Consider the following 19,978-nt stretch of genomic DNA (forward strand, 5'->3'; position numbering starts at 1 on the left):
CAGGGCTGCAGCTCAGAAACTACCACCACTTTCTCTCATAAGCATGGGGAGGGGGATTTTTTTTTTTCTTCCCTGCATATAGGTTTTGGTACCTCCTGGTATGAACTGGGGCTCTGGAGAGAGCTGGTGTGACCACCAGTGGGTAAAAATTTTCGTCCTCCGCAAAATGCAACCCTGGCCGTGCTCAATCCTGTTTCTTACTCCAGCTCCCTGCTGCTGTCCCTTCCTCGCCTGCTCGCTGATACCCTCAGCCACCTAACCACCACCATGAAAAAGAAAGGATAAAGCAAAGCAATAGGGTCACCAAGCGCCTCGGGAGGCACCGTAAGGCAGCAGCACGGGACGTGGCAAGGACTGGCCCTGGTTTGGGTGAGGCTGGGGTCACCAGGGAGCTGAGCTGGGCCATGCTGAGGGCTGGGGGGGGACACACTGCCCCCAGGACACCCAAGGGCGAGGCAGGTGCATAGGTAACGACCCCCAGTGAAGGCTGGGGGGTCCGCGCAGGCTGCGGTGAACGCAAGGTGAGAAAGGAGGGGGAAGGCAAGGCAAAGCTGGAAAGCCCCCGGGGTCTGCCCCCAAGCGCAGCGGCTGAGCCGGGCCCAGGGCTGGGGCTGGGCCAGGGGCTGCTGGCCCGACCAGCGAGCAGTTTGGAGGAAATGCTGAGCGCGCCTTTCATTTTTATTTTTATTAAATAAACTACTAGTTCGCTTCCATGCGGTGACTTCATTTCCATGCGGCAGCTTGTTTCCCGGGTCGGCTGTCGTGCTTTTAAGCGCCGAGAAAGAGACAATCCGGAGAACGGAAGGACACACGGGGCTCCCTGCCGAGCTACCAGCCCCGCGGCTCGGGGGCCGCCCCCCGGCCGGCACAAGGCGGCAGCGGCCCGGGGGGAGCCGGGCCCGCCAGCCCCGGTCGCGCCGCCCCGGCAGGCCGCGGAGGGGAAGGGCCGGGCGGAGCCGCCTCAGGCGGCCGCGGGCAGCCGAGTCCTGCGGGCGCTCCGCCACGTCGGATGTTCCCGGGGAGGTGGCCGCTGCTCCCGGCCGGGAGCAGGCGGGCGTTGCTCGCGGGGCTGGCTGCGTAAGTACCCGCTGGGGCCGGGCAGGGCTGATCCTTCCTCGCCTCCGCCTCTCCCGAGCGGAGGGGCCTGGCCGTGAGGCGCTGCAAACCCTGAGGAGGAGCGTCGGCTTTTCTGGGGGTCATCGCTGAAGCTACCCCCTGGCACGGCCAGCTCGGCCCGGACAGCCCCCCCGCAGCCAGGCCCGAGCCCCCCCCGCAGCCAGGCCCGAGCCCCCCCCGCAGCCAGGCCCGGGCCCCCCCGCAGCCAGGCCCGGGCCCCCCCGCAGCCAGGCCCGGCCCCCTCCCCGCAGCCAGGCCCGAGGCTCCCCCGCAGCCAGGCCCGGCCCCCCTCCCCGCAGCCAGGCCCGAGGCTCCCCCGCAGCCAGGCCCGAGCCCCCCCCCCCGCAGCCAGGCCCGGCCCCCCCCCCCCGCAGCCAGGCCCGGCCCCCCCCCCGCAGCCAGGCCCGAGCCCCCCCGCAGCCAGGCCCGGCCCCCCCCCACCCCGCAGCCAGGCCCGGCCCCCCCCACCCCGCAGCCAGGCCCGGCCCCCCCCCACCCCGCAGCCAGGCCCGGGCCCCCCCCGCAGCCAGGCCCAGGGCCCCTGCGCTTGCTGCCTCTGCCAGGCCCCTCATCCCCACCCGGGCTGCAGGAGCTGCCGGCAGCACAGCTAACCTCCTTGCCCCGTGCTGTGGGCTGCACTGAAAACAGGGGTAAACGCAGGTGTGGTGACATAACCCGCCCATGTTTCTGCAGTCCTGCCCTTGCTTTTTGGTCTTTGACCCGGCTGGGACCTGCTGTTGCCCTGGGCTGCTGCCACTGCCCTGGGAGGACATGGGGACGTGGCCGGCTTCCCCTGGCCCAGGGCTGGGCTGCCCGGGGGGGGCACAACATACCCGCTGGTGGGGGCCGGTGGCCAGAGGTCCACGGGGAAGCATGTACTTTGAAGAAATGCGTCCTCTGAGGGAGATGGAAGTACTGGGCCAGGTGTCCAGCTGCTGAAGCTTAGCAGTAGAGGCCTGAACTGGGAAAGATTTTATTATCAATCTCCTTCTCTTTTTGTTTCCCCCATAGTGTTTTCTGCATTGAAGCAATCCTGGGGCAAAAAGTGTGTCCTAAGGCAATGGAAAACTATGTGGCGTCGATGGTGCTGAGTGCAGTTGGTGACACGCTGGGCTATTCCAATGGGCGGTGGGAGTTCCTGCAGAGTGGCCCAGCCATCCACAAGGAGCTGGCAGAGATGGGGGGACTCGGTAACTTCAGCATCCAAGGTTGGAAAGTCAGTGATGATACAGTGATGCACTTGGCCACGGCCGAAGCCCTGGTAGCTGCTGGGAAAAACCCCAGTTTAGCGCATCTCTATTCCCTGATTGCCAAGAACTACAAGGAGTGCATGAATGACATGAAGGGCAGAGCTCCAGGTAATCCCTCCATAGCAGTGTCTAGGCAGGGCTGTCCTCTTGCTAACGTGTTTCCCTTTCCTGCAGCTTGGAGCTGAGGCTGGCCTTGGCTCTACTTTTGGCTGTTGATAGCATTAACTGTATTTCGTGTAAAGTCAGAAGTTTTCACAATCGTTACCTGTTTCAGCATGAGCTAAAGAGAACAGAGTAAGGCAGGCTGAAGTGGTTTGGGCTTCTCTGAACTAGATGAAAAAGATAATGTTTTCTGATGAAAATGCCCATGTTTACAAAACATTCTTATAGGCATGTTTGAGGGCTGGCCTTGAACTCAGGGAAAGGATGCTGGCTTTTGTGCTGGGGATGTGTCTTTTCCTACACTCAGTGGTTGAAAATTGCAAATTCAGTGATGTATAATGCACAGCCTGAGATGCTGCTGTGTTTGGTTTTTGTTATTTATGTAGTATTACACATAAAATATATTTAAAGGCAAAAAGATCCTTGCTTGGAATAATGAAGTTTATTAAACCCAAAGTCTGCTTTGAGATAGCTCTGCATGTCTGCTTTCTGTGGTAGGATGGTTGAGCTACAGTTGTCTTTTCTGAACTGTGTACTTCCATCACCTCTCTTTTGTCTGCATAGACACAGTGGTGCTGAGTTTGGGTCGCAGGCAATAGGCAGTGGGGACTGGCAGTGTGTGGCATTATTCAGGAAGGGTGCCTTGACAGACTGCAGTAACTAAGCTGTATGCAACATTCCTGTAGTTCCTAGTTCACCCAGGGCTGCTGGCCCAGCGCCTCCCTGAGCACCCATCTGTCTCTGTGTTTATGGCCTGGCCTTGAATTAAACTTAAATTGGAGCTACTGATCCTAGACCTCTGATTGGACTAGGGCAGGCAGTGTAAAGTATTCAGGAAACACTCAAATTCAGCTATCCCGCGGAATGTTTATCCATTGAAAACAAATTGCCTAGACATGCCTATTTGGAGTGGTCAGAATAGATCAAGAATGTTCTGGATTGACATTTAACATGGGAAAGGCCAAATCCTGCATTGCTTTCTTAGAGCCACTGAGCACAGTGTGATAGAGCTGTGCATTTCCAAGATAAACCAAGTTGGAAACTTGAGCAGGAATTTATTCTGCTTATCCTTTCCACAGTGACCGCCTACCCTTGTGTAAAGACTAGAACTATCAGTATTCTTAAACACAGATAGTCTCAGTTGTTGGAGTAGCCTAGTTAATAAAGTATTTAGGAAGGGGTAACGATGCTCACTAGGATAGCGGGAGTCAGCAGGTTAAACTTCCAAGAGATTCGCTGCTGTTTTGGCAAAAGACCATCTTGTAGTTTCCTCAGCTGATGGAGTCTGCCAAGGTGGACTAACCACAGCTGGCAGTGAGACAGCACCTGGAAGGTACTTTTGCCTCCATTATCTTTGTGACTAAAACCTGAGATTAAGAGGAAAAGAACCTAAAATTTAAATGTTAGTAATTAATAGCTAAGGTTAATAGCACACCTGCTGCAGTCCTGTGAGTAACTGAGCTACCACGTGCCAAAAAGCAGTTCCCATTTGGAAGTGAAGGATTTTAAAAGTAAATTTGATGTGGATACTAATCAGAGTGACAAGGAAAGGTCAGGTAATCTAGCTAAACAGAGAAATGCAACCTCTTTAGTGGGTCAGTAGACACTTAACCTTGTAAAATGTTGGGGGAAGTAGGGAAGGTAACCTGGAAAAAAATGGAAGTCAGTTGGGAATGTTCTTGCAACAGCGTTCTGGAGTGCTCCTGCTGCAGCCACAGGAAAGACAGTCTGCTCTGGGAGCTTAAATCCTGATACTTAATAGTTCAATGCCCACTGAAACACTGCCAAAGGGAATACCTAATGCATATCCTGAAAAGCTGTCTGCAACCTGGGGTCTCTATGCCATATTGATAAATCCTAATGACAGAAGTTGCATGTTGATAACTTCTTTTGGCAGTTCCGAGTAAATGGATCTAAACTCAGAATATAACCCAAGGTGATGCTGTTCTGGGCAAAGTAAGTACTCCCTGGGGAATTGCAGTCCTTCAGGCTGAGAACGGAAAGTTGCTGCTGCAACTTTCACCCAACAGAGAAGAGATTGCCCCAGACCAGTGGGGGAAAGTCACATTGCTCGCCCACACAAGGGAGTCCAGACCTGAAAACCAAAACCCACAGCAACAAAGGGATTCCCACAATGTTATGAATCATCAGAGGGCCATGGAAGGGTCCCTCAAGTATGCTGCCCCAGGAGAGAACTCATTGTCTTAATTCAATGGCAGGTTAATTCCCTACATCTGTTAGTGCTATTTGTGATGGGCCACAGCCCCAAATTCATTGTTCTTTGCAGATAACGAAGCCAATGAATTAAACGCCACAAGCACAGACGTACTTTTTTCATGGTACAACTACATCTGCTTCCACAGCTCTCCAGGAAACCTCCTGCCTCAAAACTCTTTTCTTTGGTCCAAGTCTTCTCCCTGTGGAATTATTTACCACTGTGTGGTTGTTTTAACTCACCTTTTTTAATGTGTATTGATCGATCCCAAAGAACTGTTACTGCCTTTGCTCATGAAGAGTCTAAAGTGGAATGGAAGTCTGTTCCAGAAATAGCATCCAGTTCTACTGGAAACTTGTTGAGGTCTTTTTTTTCACAAAACTTTATTCACATGCTACTTTTTGCTTGTATTTCTTCTTTCTTTAGACCAGTACCCTCAAAATTCTTTTAGTTTCTTATTGTTAGTACAAAGGATTCCTAACAAGGATTTGGTGGATTTCCAAAACAGGATTTCCTGATTTGAAAACTCCTACAGCAGTTTTTTTTTAAACCTGTTCTTAAAAAAAGACCTGACGTGATTTCAGCTTAGTCTTCCTAAATCAGCTTTCAAATGTTTTAATATTTTAACTGTTTAAAAGCATGAGGATAATACTTGTAATACTTCATAAATCACAGGAGTCTTAGTTGTTGTATACTGGTTTGTTTTATACAATTTTTTCCATTTGCAGGTTATCAGTAGTCATCTCTTAGAATAATATGCACAGGCTTAAAGCTGCAAGCAAATTGTATTGCACAATAACCAGTCTTTCTTTACAGTTTAAGCCTTGTCATCTTCCTCATTTTCTTTTGACTACAGTTAATGCCAGAACAATCTCACTTTTTATCAAGGACAGAGTTGTCTGGTCTCAATCTGCCCAAACATGTCCTGAAGAAATGTCTTTCTCACAGTTCCAGCAAGATTACAGAGTTCATTTTGCTTTTGTTAAGCAGATTTTGATTTTAAGCTACCTAGTCCTTTTGCTCTCTCCATTTCCCCTTGTCTTCCTGGCAGAAGGTTTGTTTTACCAGTAACATATGAATAGGGTACTTGGCACAGCTTTTTAAAAATGTGGCTTTGTTTGACAGGTTCTTTTAAATGTCATAGGTTATAAGTCATAAGTGCAATGCTTAGTATAGTTAGATTTTTGGAAAATGCACCAATTTTCTGTTAAAAAGCTGGAAATTATACTGAATCCCCCTTAATGACTTTGATACATAGCAGCCAGCTATGAATTAATAAACTACATGAAAAGCAGGTTTAGAAGCCTGAACACATTCCCACTTTGAGACAACACGAAAACAAACTCCCAGGCAGCTCAGAGGTTGGTGACGATCAGTCCTGGCAGAGCCCAGCGCTACCCACACCACATGCTCTGCCTACTGCTTCTTCCAGCTGAGAAACACAGCCCTGCAATTTTCACTCCGTAAATCACCAGGAAGAAGGATGTGTAAGGAACATCTGGACTGATTCAGGGGTTGGCTGGCCATATGGCACCACAAAACCAGCAGATCTCATCTACTGGGAGGAGTGTGGTGGTGGCATGACGTGAGAGGCTGGTGTGGTGGCATAGCAGGCAGGGATGAGGCCGGTGAAATGGCAGGTCAGGTTCATGCCTGGATCAGGCTGCGGGGAATTCCTGGGAGCTAAAGTGGCCTGACACGGGCTGTGCTGATCGGCAACCCGTTTTTTTCCCATGGGGGGGACTGGCATAGGCTGTTCCCATTCCCAAAGTTGATTTTGGTTGACAGGCTTGTGGGGCAAATAGCCCAAAAGCCACAGGACCGAGCTGCTTTTTCAGTTTCAGACAACCATTCATGGGGAGCTGGTCTGCCTGTTCACACCGCACAGAGGGCTGTATCCTGTGCTTACCTAATAAGCCTACAATGCAACAACACTGTTGGAAAAGACAGATGCTAAAGACATTTAGACCAGCACATGACCTTATTCCTGACAACAGCCAACCATTATTTATTTTATAGCATGTCCAGAAGCCAATCTTAAAGGTATGCTTGGATATGGAGATATTTTAGTTACAAGGGTGCTGTAAATGCCATGTGCAGGAAAAATAGACTGCCATATTCCAAATCCTACTGTCAAGTGTGTAAATGGAAGTGCAGAAGAGCTCTGCAGAATGCTTAGTGCAGTACCTAGCTGCAATTAACTGGGTCCCAGGTCGTGGTGATTGAATTGCACCAAAGGTAATTGAATTTTAGAGTTAGATTAAGTTTTTTGACCAGGCTTCTTCCTTGCTATTCTGTTCTGTTTAGTTTAACTTTCAAAGTAACAGAACACCTCCAAGTTTTATCAGCTACCTATCCCAGTTAGGCAGCAAAGTATAGAAGCAACAGTCAAATTTTAGGGGCGTGAGCACGTCAACTGCTGCTGTTACCCTGTGTGTCTGAGAGAGGACTGGGCGTGCTGTGGGCAGGAGAAGAAAGACTTAGTCTTTTGAGTCCGTGTCTGCCATTGTCCAACACATTAAAACTTAAATGAAGTGGCTTGAAATCTGCCCTTGATTTACCCTTCTACTGGAAAAGAAGTATTTCAGGTTTGGCGAGACGACTAGGAGAAAAGGAAGAAGAGAATCAAAGGTAATTTAATGTTTCAAACCTGTTTCTCCTTCCTTGCACACAAATGTTTGGCTTAGCTCTCAAACCGTGTTTCACGGTCTTGACTGGGGAAGCTGGCTAGGCTCTGAAATCTGGATGGTTTGTGCAGATGGCTTTGCCTGTTAATGTGCTGGACTAACAAGTGAGTTTCTGAAGCAGCACCACTGGAAGAAATAAATTTCTTTAAAAGTAAATAGAACTATGAACGAGATGGAGGTGAGGAAGGAGGAGTTACGGTGGGGCTTCCCACCAGAAGAGAGGTAAAGTTGGGCTAGGGTGTCAGCTCAGCAAGGGAAAACTGAGGAAGAGGGACAAAGTATATACAATCTCAAGTAGTATGCAGCTTGACAAGATGTTATTTCTTGTACTAGAAGAACTAGAGGGGAGTTTAAGGAAATTGTCAAACGGCAGTTTAAAACAGAAGGAAATGCTTTGCATAACAAAATCGTGGCTCTTGTTAGCATGGGATGTTAAAGGAGTCTGAGGGCATGCATGGGTTCAAGTTAAGGAGACCAGTTCATGGTGGCTACGTCCACTGGGGGTTATTGAACATACCACTTCGGATACATCTTCTGACTTAAGCAGGCTGTGCTCTGCTGGAAGCCAGGCTGGTCTTCTTGCGGAACCATTGTACTTGCCTCATTTTTTTATAGCCTTTCTGTAGCTGTCTGTGACAGTGGGTGTGTTTGGAGACGAGCTAGTGGGCTGGACAAACCTTTGGTCTCGCCTAGTACAGTTGTTCTTCAGCTTGCTGAAGAAGAGTACAGTGAAGCCAGTTAGGCAGAGCCGCGTTGCAGTGAGGGAGTTACTACACTCATCGCTTTCTGACAAACTGGACTGCAGCAGGGGTGCTCTGGGAAACGTTTCCTATCAGTGAGGCAATGGAAAAGATTCCTGGGGAGCTTGTGGGGTTGCCTTTAAAAGGCCCTGTAAAGACGCTAAACTAAAAAAGCAGAGGGACTTAGCTTTGCCTGGGGTCAGGGTTCCTCCAAACCTCCTTTGTTTCTATTTATATATATCGATCTAGATATCTAGATATATGTGTACTTAATATACCTAATGTATATATTATGTATGTTTTATAGAGAAGTTATTAAATAACATGAAATGGAAATACAAACAATGCAAGTAAATTGTCAGTGGACTTTCTTACCTCCCTAGACTTTTAAAATTATTTTCACAAACAGGAATTATCAGGTCTGCTTGGGAGTATGCAGGATGCACCAGCAATTTAAGGCAGAATACTTATGTGAGCAGACAACTGATGTTTTTAAAGGGAAGCTCAAATTCCTTACGCAGACTAATGCTTCCTCCCCCACTACCTTGCCTGTCTTCCCTCTGTTCCCCAGCTACGTGACCCTGACTCCTGCTGATGCATGTTTCTGTTTCTTTCTTTTCTTTCTTGGGCTCTGCCACTCCTGTCCAGGTGCCACGTGTACGGAAAATGCACTGAAGCTGGATCCAGGGCGGGCGGATGGCTGGAGGATCCCATTCAGCCCCCGGGAGGGAGGCTGCGGGGCTGCCATGCGCTCCATGTGCATTGGGTTACGTTTCTGCCACCCTGCTGAGCTGGACACCCTGGTACAAGTCAGCATCGAAAGCGGCCGAATGACTCACCACCATCCCACTGGCTACCTGGGGTCCCTGGCATCGGCCCTCTTCACGGCTTTTGCAGTGAATGGCGTGCCCCCCCCGGCCTGGGGGAAGGGGCTGCTGGAGGTGCTGCCACGGGCGAAAGCCTATGTGCGGGACACTGGCTTCTTCGTGGAGGAGAACATGGGGCAATGGTGAGCTGTGCTGCCAGCACCGGGTTGTGTTAAAATGAAAATGAACCTCACGTATGAGAGGCGAGTTCTGTTTATACTTAAGCTTCAGTAATCGCATTATGGTAAATTCCTAGAGCAGCACATGCCTGCCATGGGATCAAATCCATTCAGAATACCTCTAACTTACTAAAAAAACAAAAAAAGAAAGAAACAAAAAAAAAAGTCAGATTGGGTTTGGGTCATGTAGCTGTGACATTTTTTTGGCTAGACTTGTCATCTCAAGCAGCCGTGAGCTGATGAAAGCTGGGAAGCAGGGCTGGGGAGCAGCACCAGGCTTAGGGCTGAGCTCAGTTTGAAAGTTATAACCAAATCTGGCTGCAGATTCGGTGTGGCTCCGTGCACAGGGGCACAGACACACAGGGGCAGAGGTACTCGGAACTTGGGAGGATGACTCAGTTCTCGCTCTGAGCCTTTGAATCCTGTGCAGCGCGACAGCAGCAGGTGCTGGGCTGCATTCTCCCATGTGGCTGGAGGGAGGGGAAATCTTAACTCACTGAAACATGTCCTTGTGCCTCTTACTGTAAATCATCTCCCTAGTTTGACAAATGGGGGACGCCTACCATTTTGCCGAGCCATCGCTCCGGCCTCCTGATGTGGCTAGTTTTCAGCTGCTGCCTGGCGCGCCTGTGGGGAGCTTGAGTATATGCTTCTGCTGTGGGATGTCTCTTACAGCCCCTCCATCCCATCTCCTGTTTTGCAGGCATTACTTCGAAGAGCAATGGAAAAAATACCTGGCAGAGCGAGGCATATCGGATGGGGTCTCGCCGCCCACCTTCCCTCCCAAGTATGGTGTGGAAGAGAGAGACTCATTCTACACTTCCCTCAGCTATGATGGCTGGGGGGGCAGCAGCGGGCACGATGCCCCCATGATCGCTTACGACGCGCTGCTGGGTGCAGGGGACTCCTGGACAGAGCTGGCTCACCGGGCGTTCTTCCACGGGGGAGACAGTGACTCCACTGCCGCCATTGCAGCCTGCTGGTGGGGGGCCATGCATGGCTTCCAGGGGGTCCACGCCTCCCTCTATGCCCACCTGGAGTACAGAGACCGTCTGGAGCAGGTGGCCAAGGACTTGTACCACATTGCCTAGGCAGGGGGTGGCAGCCCCCCCCTGGGGCGTGCTTACCCCACCTGCCGCCCCTCACTTCCTCAAGGTTTTGCAGATTTGGTTTGCAAACCTGCTGGATTAAAGTGTGCAAGCGTAGCCAGAGCCAGGCCTCCTTTTTCTGTTTGTGCGTGCTGACTGCAGCAGGGAGGCCATTTCGGAGCTAGCAGTTTGTGACTTGGGGGTGGGGGCAGCTGTCACAAGGTGGTTTGATGGGAGCACACAACAGGCCCTCGAGCAGCCAAGCCCTGAGACACTCCTCCTCGGATGCACATTGTTTGGTCCTCAAGGGGAGCAGGACCACCTGCGGCAGCATCGCCAGCCATGCTCCAGCAGCAAGGGCAGGCAGCAAAACCCACTCAAGCTACCCCAGAGCAGGGTCCTGCCCACACACGAGCATGCCAGAGGGGGTCAGGGCCGCACGCCTGGCCGCACAGAGCCTACATGGGCTGGCAGAGATGCCTCCTGGCAAACCGGTGACAGCTAGCCCAAGCTTGCTGCCTGGTACTGTCAACGGGGAGTGCTAGGGACACCGCTTGCCATCTCGCGTGGAGCATCTGCAGGGCTAAAACCTCTGCTCCTTAGCACAGGGACTACAGCAGATGTAGCCCAAGACAAACCTACGGGGGGGTGCAGCGGCACAAACAGCCAGTTGTGTCCGAGGACAGCAGCGTTTTCTCATGCAATTATTTTAGCAGAGGGTATTTTTTTGTTTTAAACGAATGTGGAAAAAAACCCAAACCCAACCTTACAGGTGCATTAGCAGTGCGTTTTGCACAAGTTCACAGCAGTTTTGCTGTACAGGTAAGAGTGTATCATGCTACTTCCCTATTTCAGTTACTGTGGGAGTTCTAGGCTACTGACCAAACCCTTATTCAAGGTAAAAGTGGGTAAAGAGAAGTAACAGGTTGCATTTTTATATGGACTTAAGCAACTTCTGCAGTGAACTATATTACTCTGCTTACATCAAAGTTACTAAAGATGATTTGCTTAGTATTCGCTATGGATAATTCTATTTAAAAAAAAGTGTTTTCTTCAAATCCAGACTATGACACAGCAAAGTACTACTTTCAGAGCAATTTCAAAAGCAGTGTATCCCATTCAATAAATAGACCTGGCATCACACCTCTGTTGTGGGATGAATTAAGGGATGAGAGAGAGAAATATGAAAAGCCAGAGGGTGCACGATGTCTGCAAGCTCAAGCCTGCAAGAGAGAGGAGATGCGCTACTGGGGTGGGAGGTGAGTTAATACATCAGGGAATAGGGGTGGTGGGAGGGGGAGAGGCTGCTAAAACGAGGAGTTCTGCACGCCTTTATGCAGGGAGTGCACATAAAGGCATAATGAAAGCCCAGATCCGACAAAAAAACAGCAATAGGATTCACAATTTCAACACAGTTTACTACAGCTCTCAAGTGTGTTGTATAAAACATGTTTTAGTGCAACATAGTACAAAGTTGTTGTTGGTTTTTTTTTGGTTTTTTTTGTTTTTTTTTTAAAAATCCCAAACATTTTTCCACATCATGCATGGATAGGGTATCTCTCTTTCTTCTCAGGTTCATTACAGAAAGTTACAGCAGAGAGAGTGGTTTGAAAAGCTTCGTGTTAAAACTCGTTACAGGAAGAGTCTGCCTTATAAAAACAGAGAAGTTTGAGACTGGGCAACACACTGCCAGAGCAATGGAGAAATGTCACCGGCAAGGTACATTCAGGGACCGCCATGGGAGCCGCTTCCCAGGAAAACCTGGGCTCAGTGCAGGAACCGCAGGGCTGGGAAGGGACCTGTTCCAGCCAGGGGGATGGGGCCATGGGACAGCCCTCCAGGAGAGCCCTGCTCCAGGGCAGGCAGGCTGGCGAGAAGGAGCATGGCTCAGGTGCAGCGCAGTGCTCTCGGGGAAGAACAGCTCCTGCTGACTTCATTTTGTCTTCTTCCTTTAAAGCTGAAATGAGTTGCAGTTCCTGCCCGGGAGCAGTATATACAGGAGATACTACATTTATGAAACATCACCCACTGGCTGCAGCTGCTGCTGTTTGCGCCTCGGTTCTTCATTTCCATTCACTTATAATCCCACTCCTCTCTTTGCAGACGCCTTATCCAGAAAGGGAAGACAAGTGTGCGGGTGTGCGATACTTCAATATATATATATATATATATATATATATGAGTGTGATAGTACACATATGCTGGGGCCAGTAAGCAGTTAACATCTCAAGGAGGCAGACTTTGCAGAGGGACAAGTGAAATTTGGGCTTCCCAGCAGAAGAAGAAACCAATGCCTTTCTGGTGGAGGAGCAGAGGTGTCTGACTTTGAACAGCCCAGCACAGGGTGGTCTGTGGCCACACGGGTCCTCTCCCAGTCAGGAAAGAGGATGCGCAGTGCAGATCTCACACCTGAGGCTTCACCACCTCTGAAACATCAAGGCATCAGGGTCTAACCGACTAGTGCTACAGAGCATCTGCTGAGGTCCCCTTCTCTTCCGACCCTCCTGAAGAGGACAACGGCTGTGGGTATGGCACCTCTCACCCGTGAGGCAGGGGTGGTTCTTGTGGCTGCGCCCATCTGCCCTGGTTGGCCTCAGCCATGCTGCGAAAAATAAATGGCTGGATGTGCCAGGAAGACATCAAGGAAGACAACAAAAGGCCATTTTTGGCAAACATTTTCTTCCGCCAGACATCACGCTTAGGGCATATGGGGGAGGAGGCGGTTTCCTCCACAGGACAGGGCAGGGGTACTTGGCATTATGGGGTGCGGGAGCTCAGGTGCCCCACGTGGCGAGAGCCCTGGTTTGGTTCATGAGAGCCATATCTTTCACAGAAAGAACAGCATTTCCTGCCACAGTGGCTGCCTCGGACAAGGGCAGGTGACTTTGCCAGGAGGGGGAGCTGATGGAGAAACGGTTTCTCCTCCTAAAGCCCCAGAAATGAAAAGCGGCAGATGCACGCACACACGCAGGGAAAAATTTCTCTCAAGAGGGTGCCGATGTGGTGCAGGCTCCTTGCCTTGCTCAAGCGCGCGGCAGCAGGGAGTGCAAGCCGCAGGCACACTCGTGACACGTGGTGATTAATTGCACATCCCCACTGCGTGCCATGGCTGCAGCTGGGGTCCTTGGCTGAACCACCCAGGGGCCGTGAACCCCAGCCTGTGGAGCTTCTCCTTTCCCCCTTCCTAAAGTCATTACTTTGGTCATGTTGAAGTCTTCAGAGACTGGATCCAGCCACCAGTCCCCAGGCGACTGGGGCACAGAGGGCACCTGCCTCAGCAGAGGTGGTGGCCTGGACACCAGGGAGGAGCACGACTCTGGTAAGCTGGACCGTACAAGGACCCTCTTTGCTACCCACGAAGTCAGAGCTTTCAGGTGTCCTCCTTCCATTCCCCTCTTCAGTTCCTGGAGACAAACTAAGTTGCTTTTGTCCTGACCGCAAGCGCGCTGAATATTCAGTCTCTCCAAGATGTGGGAACGCTCCCAAAAGGTGAACCGCTCCCTCCTGAGAGAACAGTAAGATGGAGGCAAGAAGATGCTGAGGCTACAGCCAGTCTTTAAGACGGACCTCCTGACAGCCCAGCTAACCGCTCTGGAGGTGGACCTGGCTTTGTTTTGGAAGAGGGAGGAGCTAGCTCAGCGCACCTTGGGAGAAGACCTTCACTGTGGCACTGAGTCTGAGGAGGAAAACCAGTCTGTTTTGGAAAACATATACATTTACTTGCAAAGAGATCATCCCAGGACCAAATGCCCCCTGGGCACTCCTCACTGTACGGAGAGCAGGGGAAGCTTACAGTTCCTTGAGCGACCAAAAAAGAAACAACAAAAAAGTAATGGCCCAAAAGACAGCAACTAATGGGAGCAAACTTAATCCAAGAGGAACAGCTGCTATGTACAGCAAGCGCAGGGACCCTCCCCTCCGTCTGTCGGGGCAAGGGGGTGCATTCCCACAGGTGCTGGAGGAAGCCTCGGACCTTCCCGTCCCCGCTGGCTGGGTGCTCCACAGAGCTCAGCCGCCACGTCGGAGCACAGACACTGAAACAAATGAAACAAGAACAACAAAACCCACTCTGTTCCTTAGGGTTCCCGGTGTGTCTCTGCTTCTCTCTCTCTCTCGCTGCATGTCCCCCCGGGTGCCTCTGCCTCTTTAGTCTATGGTTCCCGGGTGGATGCTGAGGACCGGCGGCTCTAGGCAAGTGGGAGAGTAGTTGAGATGGGGCTCTTTGATCCACAGCAAGGGGACCCCGTTCTTGCCCTCCGAGTTCTTGCTGGAGTTCCGGCTCTTGAACCGCACCAGGAGGATGGTGATGATCAAGATGCCGAATATGGGGAAGGGGTAGAAGAACACAAAGTAGAAGAGGGCGTCGTTGGAGCAGATGACAGACTGCAGGGTGGAGCCTGGAAAGAGACAGAGGACAGTCACATTTCATGGCTTCTCTGCAACACAGGGCCTAAAAACTTCTTTAGAAATGTAAAAAACCCAGATGCTTATTACTTTGTGTCAATGCAGGAGCTAGGGCTGTGAGAAAAATACCAATATTGGAAAACAGAGCATCAGAAGAAAAGTTATTGCAGGACATGTTTTGGCTTTATCCCCCCCAAGAGTTTCCCGAGTGCTAGAAAGAGTCCTCCCTGATGCCGACTTTATGTGATCTTATGAAGCGGAGAGCCTCACAAAGAATCGATTCCCTTTCAGTGGTGGTACACAAGAGGCAGCACCCCAGGGTACCTCCCTTAGGGACCCACAAAACTCTCATGACCCCGGTTCTCTCTGGAGCCTGTAAACCATCCAATGGCTTCAAGAGCTGCTTGGATGAGACCCTTGTGCAGAGCTAAGCCAGCTTCCAGGGTGTTTCCAAAGGCAAGGGTTAAACCCCAGTGGGGGGCAATGTCTGCCCTCACTGACTCGAGACGCGCCAGGCGGTAAGTGCTGTGGGGCAGGCAGCCCCAGCACAGAGCTAAGTGCAGTGTGGATGCTCAAGCCCAAGCAAGAGCTGGACTACGAGCCATTAAGCCAACTGGAAAAGCACCAGCACCACAGACTTGCCCAGGTGCAGGCAAGACCCAGTCCCATTCGCTCCCTGACCTTTTTATCTTGGTTGAACCAAAGATGCGGGGGATGTCGGGGTCATGTCCGCAAGAGGGTCGTTGCCTCTTCTCACCTGCATCCTGCACGTGAACGGCGACCATCCCCGACTCCTCCTCTGCCAGCCGGTACCACACGCCGTTGGGGTCCGCCAGCCACTCTTCCACACGGCATGAGTAGTTCCCCGTGTCGGCACCGCCAGCCTGCAGCACTGTCAGCCGAAACAGCACGGCCGAGAGTCTCTGGAAGCGCAGACGGCCCTCCCAGCGACTGGCCTCGGGGCTGAAGATGGCATCGGGGCCCACACTCAGCACCGCTTCCCTCTCCTCCTCCTCCTCCTCCGCTGTGTCCTCCTCCACGTGGCCGCCTGCCTCTTTGGCCCGCAGGTTGTACCATGTCACTGCAAAATAGGACTCCGGGCTGGAGCGGGACAGGATGCTGCAGTCCAGTGGGAAGGATTCCTTCTCCTGCACCGTGAGGTTGGCAGTGGCCGTGTCCACCTGCAAGGTGGGATCTGAGATAACAACAGGGAGAGGTGAGCGCTGAGCAAAATGCTATTGTCAAAGCCACCCTGCCCTGGCACAAACCGCCGTGACTCCGGTGCTGGGTGCAATCCAAGCAAAACCCAAAGGCTTGATGCAGCCTGCTGAGTCCCACAGGCACCTCTGTGGTCAACCCCACAGGTGCAGCATCCTCACCGCACCGCACCCCGCCTGGCGCAGGGTCAAACGGGAGCGGGCTGCAAGCGCCGTGCTGTACCACCCTGCCCACGCAGACCTTCACACCAACTAATGGGCGTGTGTGCAAGAGGAGAAAGCTGCTGCGACTCATCCAGACACGCTACAAGAACACGTCAGGAAATACTGAGGTTTGGTGTGTGTGCTGAGGAGCAATGTAGCGCTGCTCCCCAGCTAGTGGTGCAAAGAGCATTGCGCTCCATGCTAATTTTTTGAGAGTGCTCAAAGGACTTGAAAATCAGTATGACAGAAGAGAAGAGGATTTTTTCCAGCAATTCAGGAAGTTGTTTAGGTAAGAGGTTCCTCCATGGAGATGTCCTCAGCACAGACACAGCAAGGATGCTTCCAGAAGTCTCCCTCTCTCATGTTTTTTTCTCTAGCGCTTGGTGCAAGGCTAAGAGATGTTTTTATCTAACTGAGATACAGCGGCCAGAACTCAAGATGAGTTGATTAAAGGCTGACTTCAAGAGCAATTAACATTTGGTTTAGTCATCTTGCCAGGGAACACGTACTCCAGGGATCGCAATCAGTCCAGATCTAAGCTTTCGTTTAAAGATTAAAAAGCCCTTTCCGACACGGGAGCTGAGCGGGAGGGGTAAGCTGACGGCTCACCAGAGAGAGGTGCCTTCTCCTCCAGTGAAGATGGCTGGGCAAGCCCTCCCCTGCCCAGAGCCCGGGTGGTGCTGCTGGATGGGGCTGCTGTCCCCCAGCTCCCATCAGCCGCGGGGCTGCTGTGCCCCACGGGGCTTCTCATTACAGCACCTGCCCAACACTTTTAAAATGGTTCCATAAGGAGTTTCTCCGTTAAAACCGGAGCTCTTCAGGCTGTAGGCAAGATGAGTGTTTTCAGCTCACATCTTCCCTGGGAAGACTCCCCAGCAGAAACAGGAAGGTGGTAAATACTGGTATTTTGGAGACTACTGAGGTAAAAAAGAGGAAGGGAAGGAAATGGCTTGTCAAAACCAACACAAAGCCTTCCCCACCTCAGCAGGTCAAGCAGAAAGAGGAGAACTGCTGTCTGAAGGTGCCGAGAGTTTTTTTCCCCCCTTTGCTCATGATTATAGTCTTGAAACATGAGGAGATCCTCACTAATGAGGCATGAGTCACAAGCAAGTTTAGTCATTTTGTGAAGTACTGGCTGCTGCGAAAGAAAAACAAACAAAAAAGCACTTTTAGAAAAAAAAAAAAAAATCTTGAATTAGCGCACTCTCTTCTTCCCACTCCACATCCCTCTGTAAATCAAAACGAGCCTCAGGGATTTCCCTGCTGTCCATTCCCCCCTCCATCAGGGCTGGCAATTCTCAGCCTGCATGAAGAGCTGCCACTTCCAACCGTGCAGGCACGCAGAGAACAGGGATTGCCCGGGGAGGGTCTCTGCTCAAGCCTTCCCAAGCAAGGACCTGGCGGATAGGGGCTGTGCTGTCCCCGGAGACAGCTCCTCCTTTGTAGGACCAATCTCCTCCGCCAGGAATGATGACTAAAACCTTTCCAGACTCTTACCCTTTGCTGGAACGGGCATGCATAAAGCACCACAGCAGGGCGTGCAGAGTGGCTGCTTTACATGCTGGAAAAAACCCAGCAAATAAGGACCGTAACTGTTATTTGACTTACAGCCCTTAAGACAGGCATTTAATCTTGAAGTCATATACCTCAAAAACTAGGGAATCCGTATTTTCCAAGGTAAATTGTCCTTGCAGCTTATCTGTTGTTAAAAATAATAAATATAAATAATATAACAATAAAGCAGAGTACCACGGGAATCTGCTTTTGAGGGCTTAAAAGTCCACAAGTGCTGGTCAGTCGTTAAGAACCACCTTTTAGAAGCACAGGAGCAGCAATTCCACTGTACTGTACGTCTGGCAAGCGGGGCAGAAATGCAGCTTGGCTGAACAGGGAGCTCCTCATGGAGCTCAAGAGGAAAAAAGAAATTGTATGATCTCAGGCTTTGCAGGAAGGTTACAAAGCTGTGGTTTGTACACGCAGAGAAAAGACACGGAAGGTCAAAGCTCAGCTAGAGCTGAAACTGGCCAGTGTTGTGTCAGCTAACAAGAAAGGCTTTTTAAAGTATGTTAATAGCACGAAGAGGTCTGAAAAAAGCACTGGACTATGATCCTTGTTGAAGAGTGTCACCTGACTATTAGGGATGAAGAAAAAGCAGAGGCATTAATGCTTTTTTAGCATCGGTCTTTAGTAATACTGATAGACCTGGGGTTGCCCGGTTCCCCGAGTCGGAGATCACGGGCGTGGGAACAGCGACTTTCCATTTGTGGACACTGAGATTGTAAGGGACCAGCTGTGTCAGCTGAAAGTTCTCAAATCCATGGGGCCTGGCGGGATTCATCCCAGAATACTGAAGGAGCTAGGGGATGTTATGGCAGGATCCCTCTAGATCATCATCCAAAGGCTTTGGGAGTCAGGGGAGGTCCCTGCTGACTGGAGGCTAGTCCAGTTTACAGGAAGGGCTGGAGGGAAGATCCAGGAAACTACGGTCCTGTTAGCCTAACCTCAGCTCCTGGAAAAACGATGGAGATTATACTGGAGGGTACTATATGGAGATTATGGAGGGTATATGGAGATTATGGAGGGTACTACTGAAAGGCGTTTTAAGACCAACGCAATGATCCGGCGCTGTCAACATGTGTTCACAAAGGGAAAGCCCTGTTTAACTGTGGATAACTGGCTAGCTGGAAAGGGTCACACAGACATAGCCCAGCTGGCTGGACAAAAATGCACATCGCTCTCAGCTTATCTGAAGTAAAGCAAAAATACACTGTCTTTGGCTGTCCTTGTTACACAATAACAGGAAGATTTTGGTGGGAAAAGAATGTTGCAGGTGGGAACAGATAACTACAGAAGAGAAACTAGGGGCAAGCTTGGTATTTAGGCAACTAACCAATAATGAGCTTAACTTTTGTAATATGTATGAGCTAATTATAAGAAGGCATAAAAGGTGACTGTAAGAGACAATAAACGAAGTCTGCTGATCACTCATATTGAGTGACTGTGTCTTCCCTCCATCGCGACATTTAACAAATTAGGATATTAAATTAAATATCGTCCTATGATAAGGTCACTCACCTAGTAGGTGAAGGGGAGGTGCTGGATAGTTTTTCTGGATTTTAGTAAGGCTTTTGCTACTGTCCCTCACAGCATCCTTCCCACTGTGGGATGAGCAGGTTCACGGTGTGCTGGGTGAAGAACTGGCTGAAGGGCAGGGCTCAAAGGGTTGTAAGTGAATGGGGCTACAGCTGGCTGGCCACCAGTCACCAGCAGTGTCCCTCAGCCGGGCTACAGCTGGCTGGCAACTGGTCACCAGCGGTGTCCCTCAGCGTTCGATTCCAGGGCCAGTTCTGTTCCATATATTTATCAAAGATCCGGACACAGGAGTTGAACACACCATTAGCAAGTTTGCTGACGGTAACAAACTGGGAGGTACTACTGACTTTCTTGAGGGAGAAGAGGCCTCGCAGAGGGATCTAGATAGACTGGGCACTGGGGTTTGATTAATGGGATGAAATTTCACGAGTCCAAATGCTAGATACCACACCTAGGGTGGAGTAGCACCAGGCACAAGTATAAAATGGGCTCAGTACGAGTCAGCAATGCCCCGGCAGCCCCGGGGGCAAACTGCATCCTGGGGTGCAGCAAACACAGCGTAACCAGCCGGTTAAAAGGGGTGACTGTCCCACTGTACTCGGCATTGGTGCACCTCACTCGAGCGCTGTGTGCAGTTCTGGGCACCACAATGTCAGAAGGTCCTTGAATGCATCCAGAGGAGGGCAACAAAGCCGGTGAAAGGGCTGGAAGGAATGTCCTACGAGGTGCAGCTAAGGACATGGGGTTTGTATAGTTT

At 50.9% G+C, this 19,978-nt stretch overlaps 2 protein-coding genes across 4 annotated transcripts in view; one reads left to right on the top strand and one right to left on the bottom strand.

Moving 5' to 3' along the window:
- The first annotated feature begins 665 nt into the window (after window positions 1–665).
- ADPRH (ADP-ribosylarginine hydrolase) lies at window positions 666–10,420 on the top strand. 2 transcript variants are annotated; one of them, XM_040582961.1, is made up of 4 exons: window positions 666–1,077; window positions 2,128–2,474; window positions 8,819–9,179; window positions 9,919–10,420. In XM_040582961.1, exons 1-4 carry the CDS (start codon window positions 1,010–1,012, stop codon window positions 10,304–10,306), a joined length of 1,164 nt encoding a protein of 387 aa, XP_040438895.1. In that variant the 5' UTR covers window positions 666–1,009; the 3' UTR covers window positions 10,307–10,420. The 2 variants fall into 2 exon arrangements, with proteins under 2 accessions (XP_040438895.1, XP_040438897.1); XM_040582963.1 differs by lacking the exon at window positions 666–1,077 and adding an exon at window positions 1,671–1,776.
- A 1,163-nt stretch (window positions 10,421–11,583) lies between these two features.
- The window catches only part of IGSF3 (immunoglobulin superfamily member 3), a 100,260-nt gene continuing 91,865 nt past the window's right edge, over window positions 11,584–19,978 (bottom strand). For both annotated transcript variants that reach the window (XM_040582958.1, XM_040582957.1), the window contains 2 exons: window positions 15,465–15,902; window positions 11,584–14,700 (listed from right to left, as the gene is read on the bottom strand). In XM_040582958.1, coding sequence (XP_040438892.1) covers window positions 14,450–14,700; window positions 15,465–15,902 — 689 coding nt within the window. In that variant the 3' untranslated portion in view covers window positions 11,584–14,449. The remainder of the gene's footprint in view (window positions 14,701–15,464; window positions 15,903–19,978) is intronic.

Source organism: Falco naumanni, chromosome 2 (genome assembly GCF_017639655.2).
Source record: "Falco naumanni isolate bFalNau1 chromosome 2, bFalNau1.pat, whole genome shotgun sequence".
Taxonomy (NCBI): Eukaryota; Metazoa; Chordata; class Aves; order Falconiformes; family Falconidae; genus Falco; species Falco naumanni.

Coding starts and splice junctions, on each gene's coding strand:
- ADPRH (XM_040582961.1), top strand. CDS start 1,010: ATGTTCCCGGGGAGGTGGCCGCTGCTCCCGGCCGGGAGCAGGCGGGCG. Junction 1,078..2,127: donor TTGCTCGCGGGGCTGGCTGC/GTAAGTACCCGC, acceptor TTTCCCCCATAG/TGTTTTCTGCATTGAAGCAA. Junction 9,180..9,918: donor GAGGAGAACATGGGGCAATG/GTGAGCTGTGCT, acceptor CCTGTTTTGCAG/GCATTACTTCGAAGAGCAAT.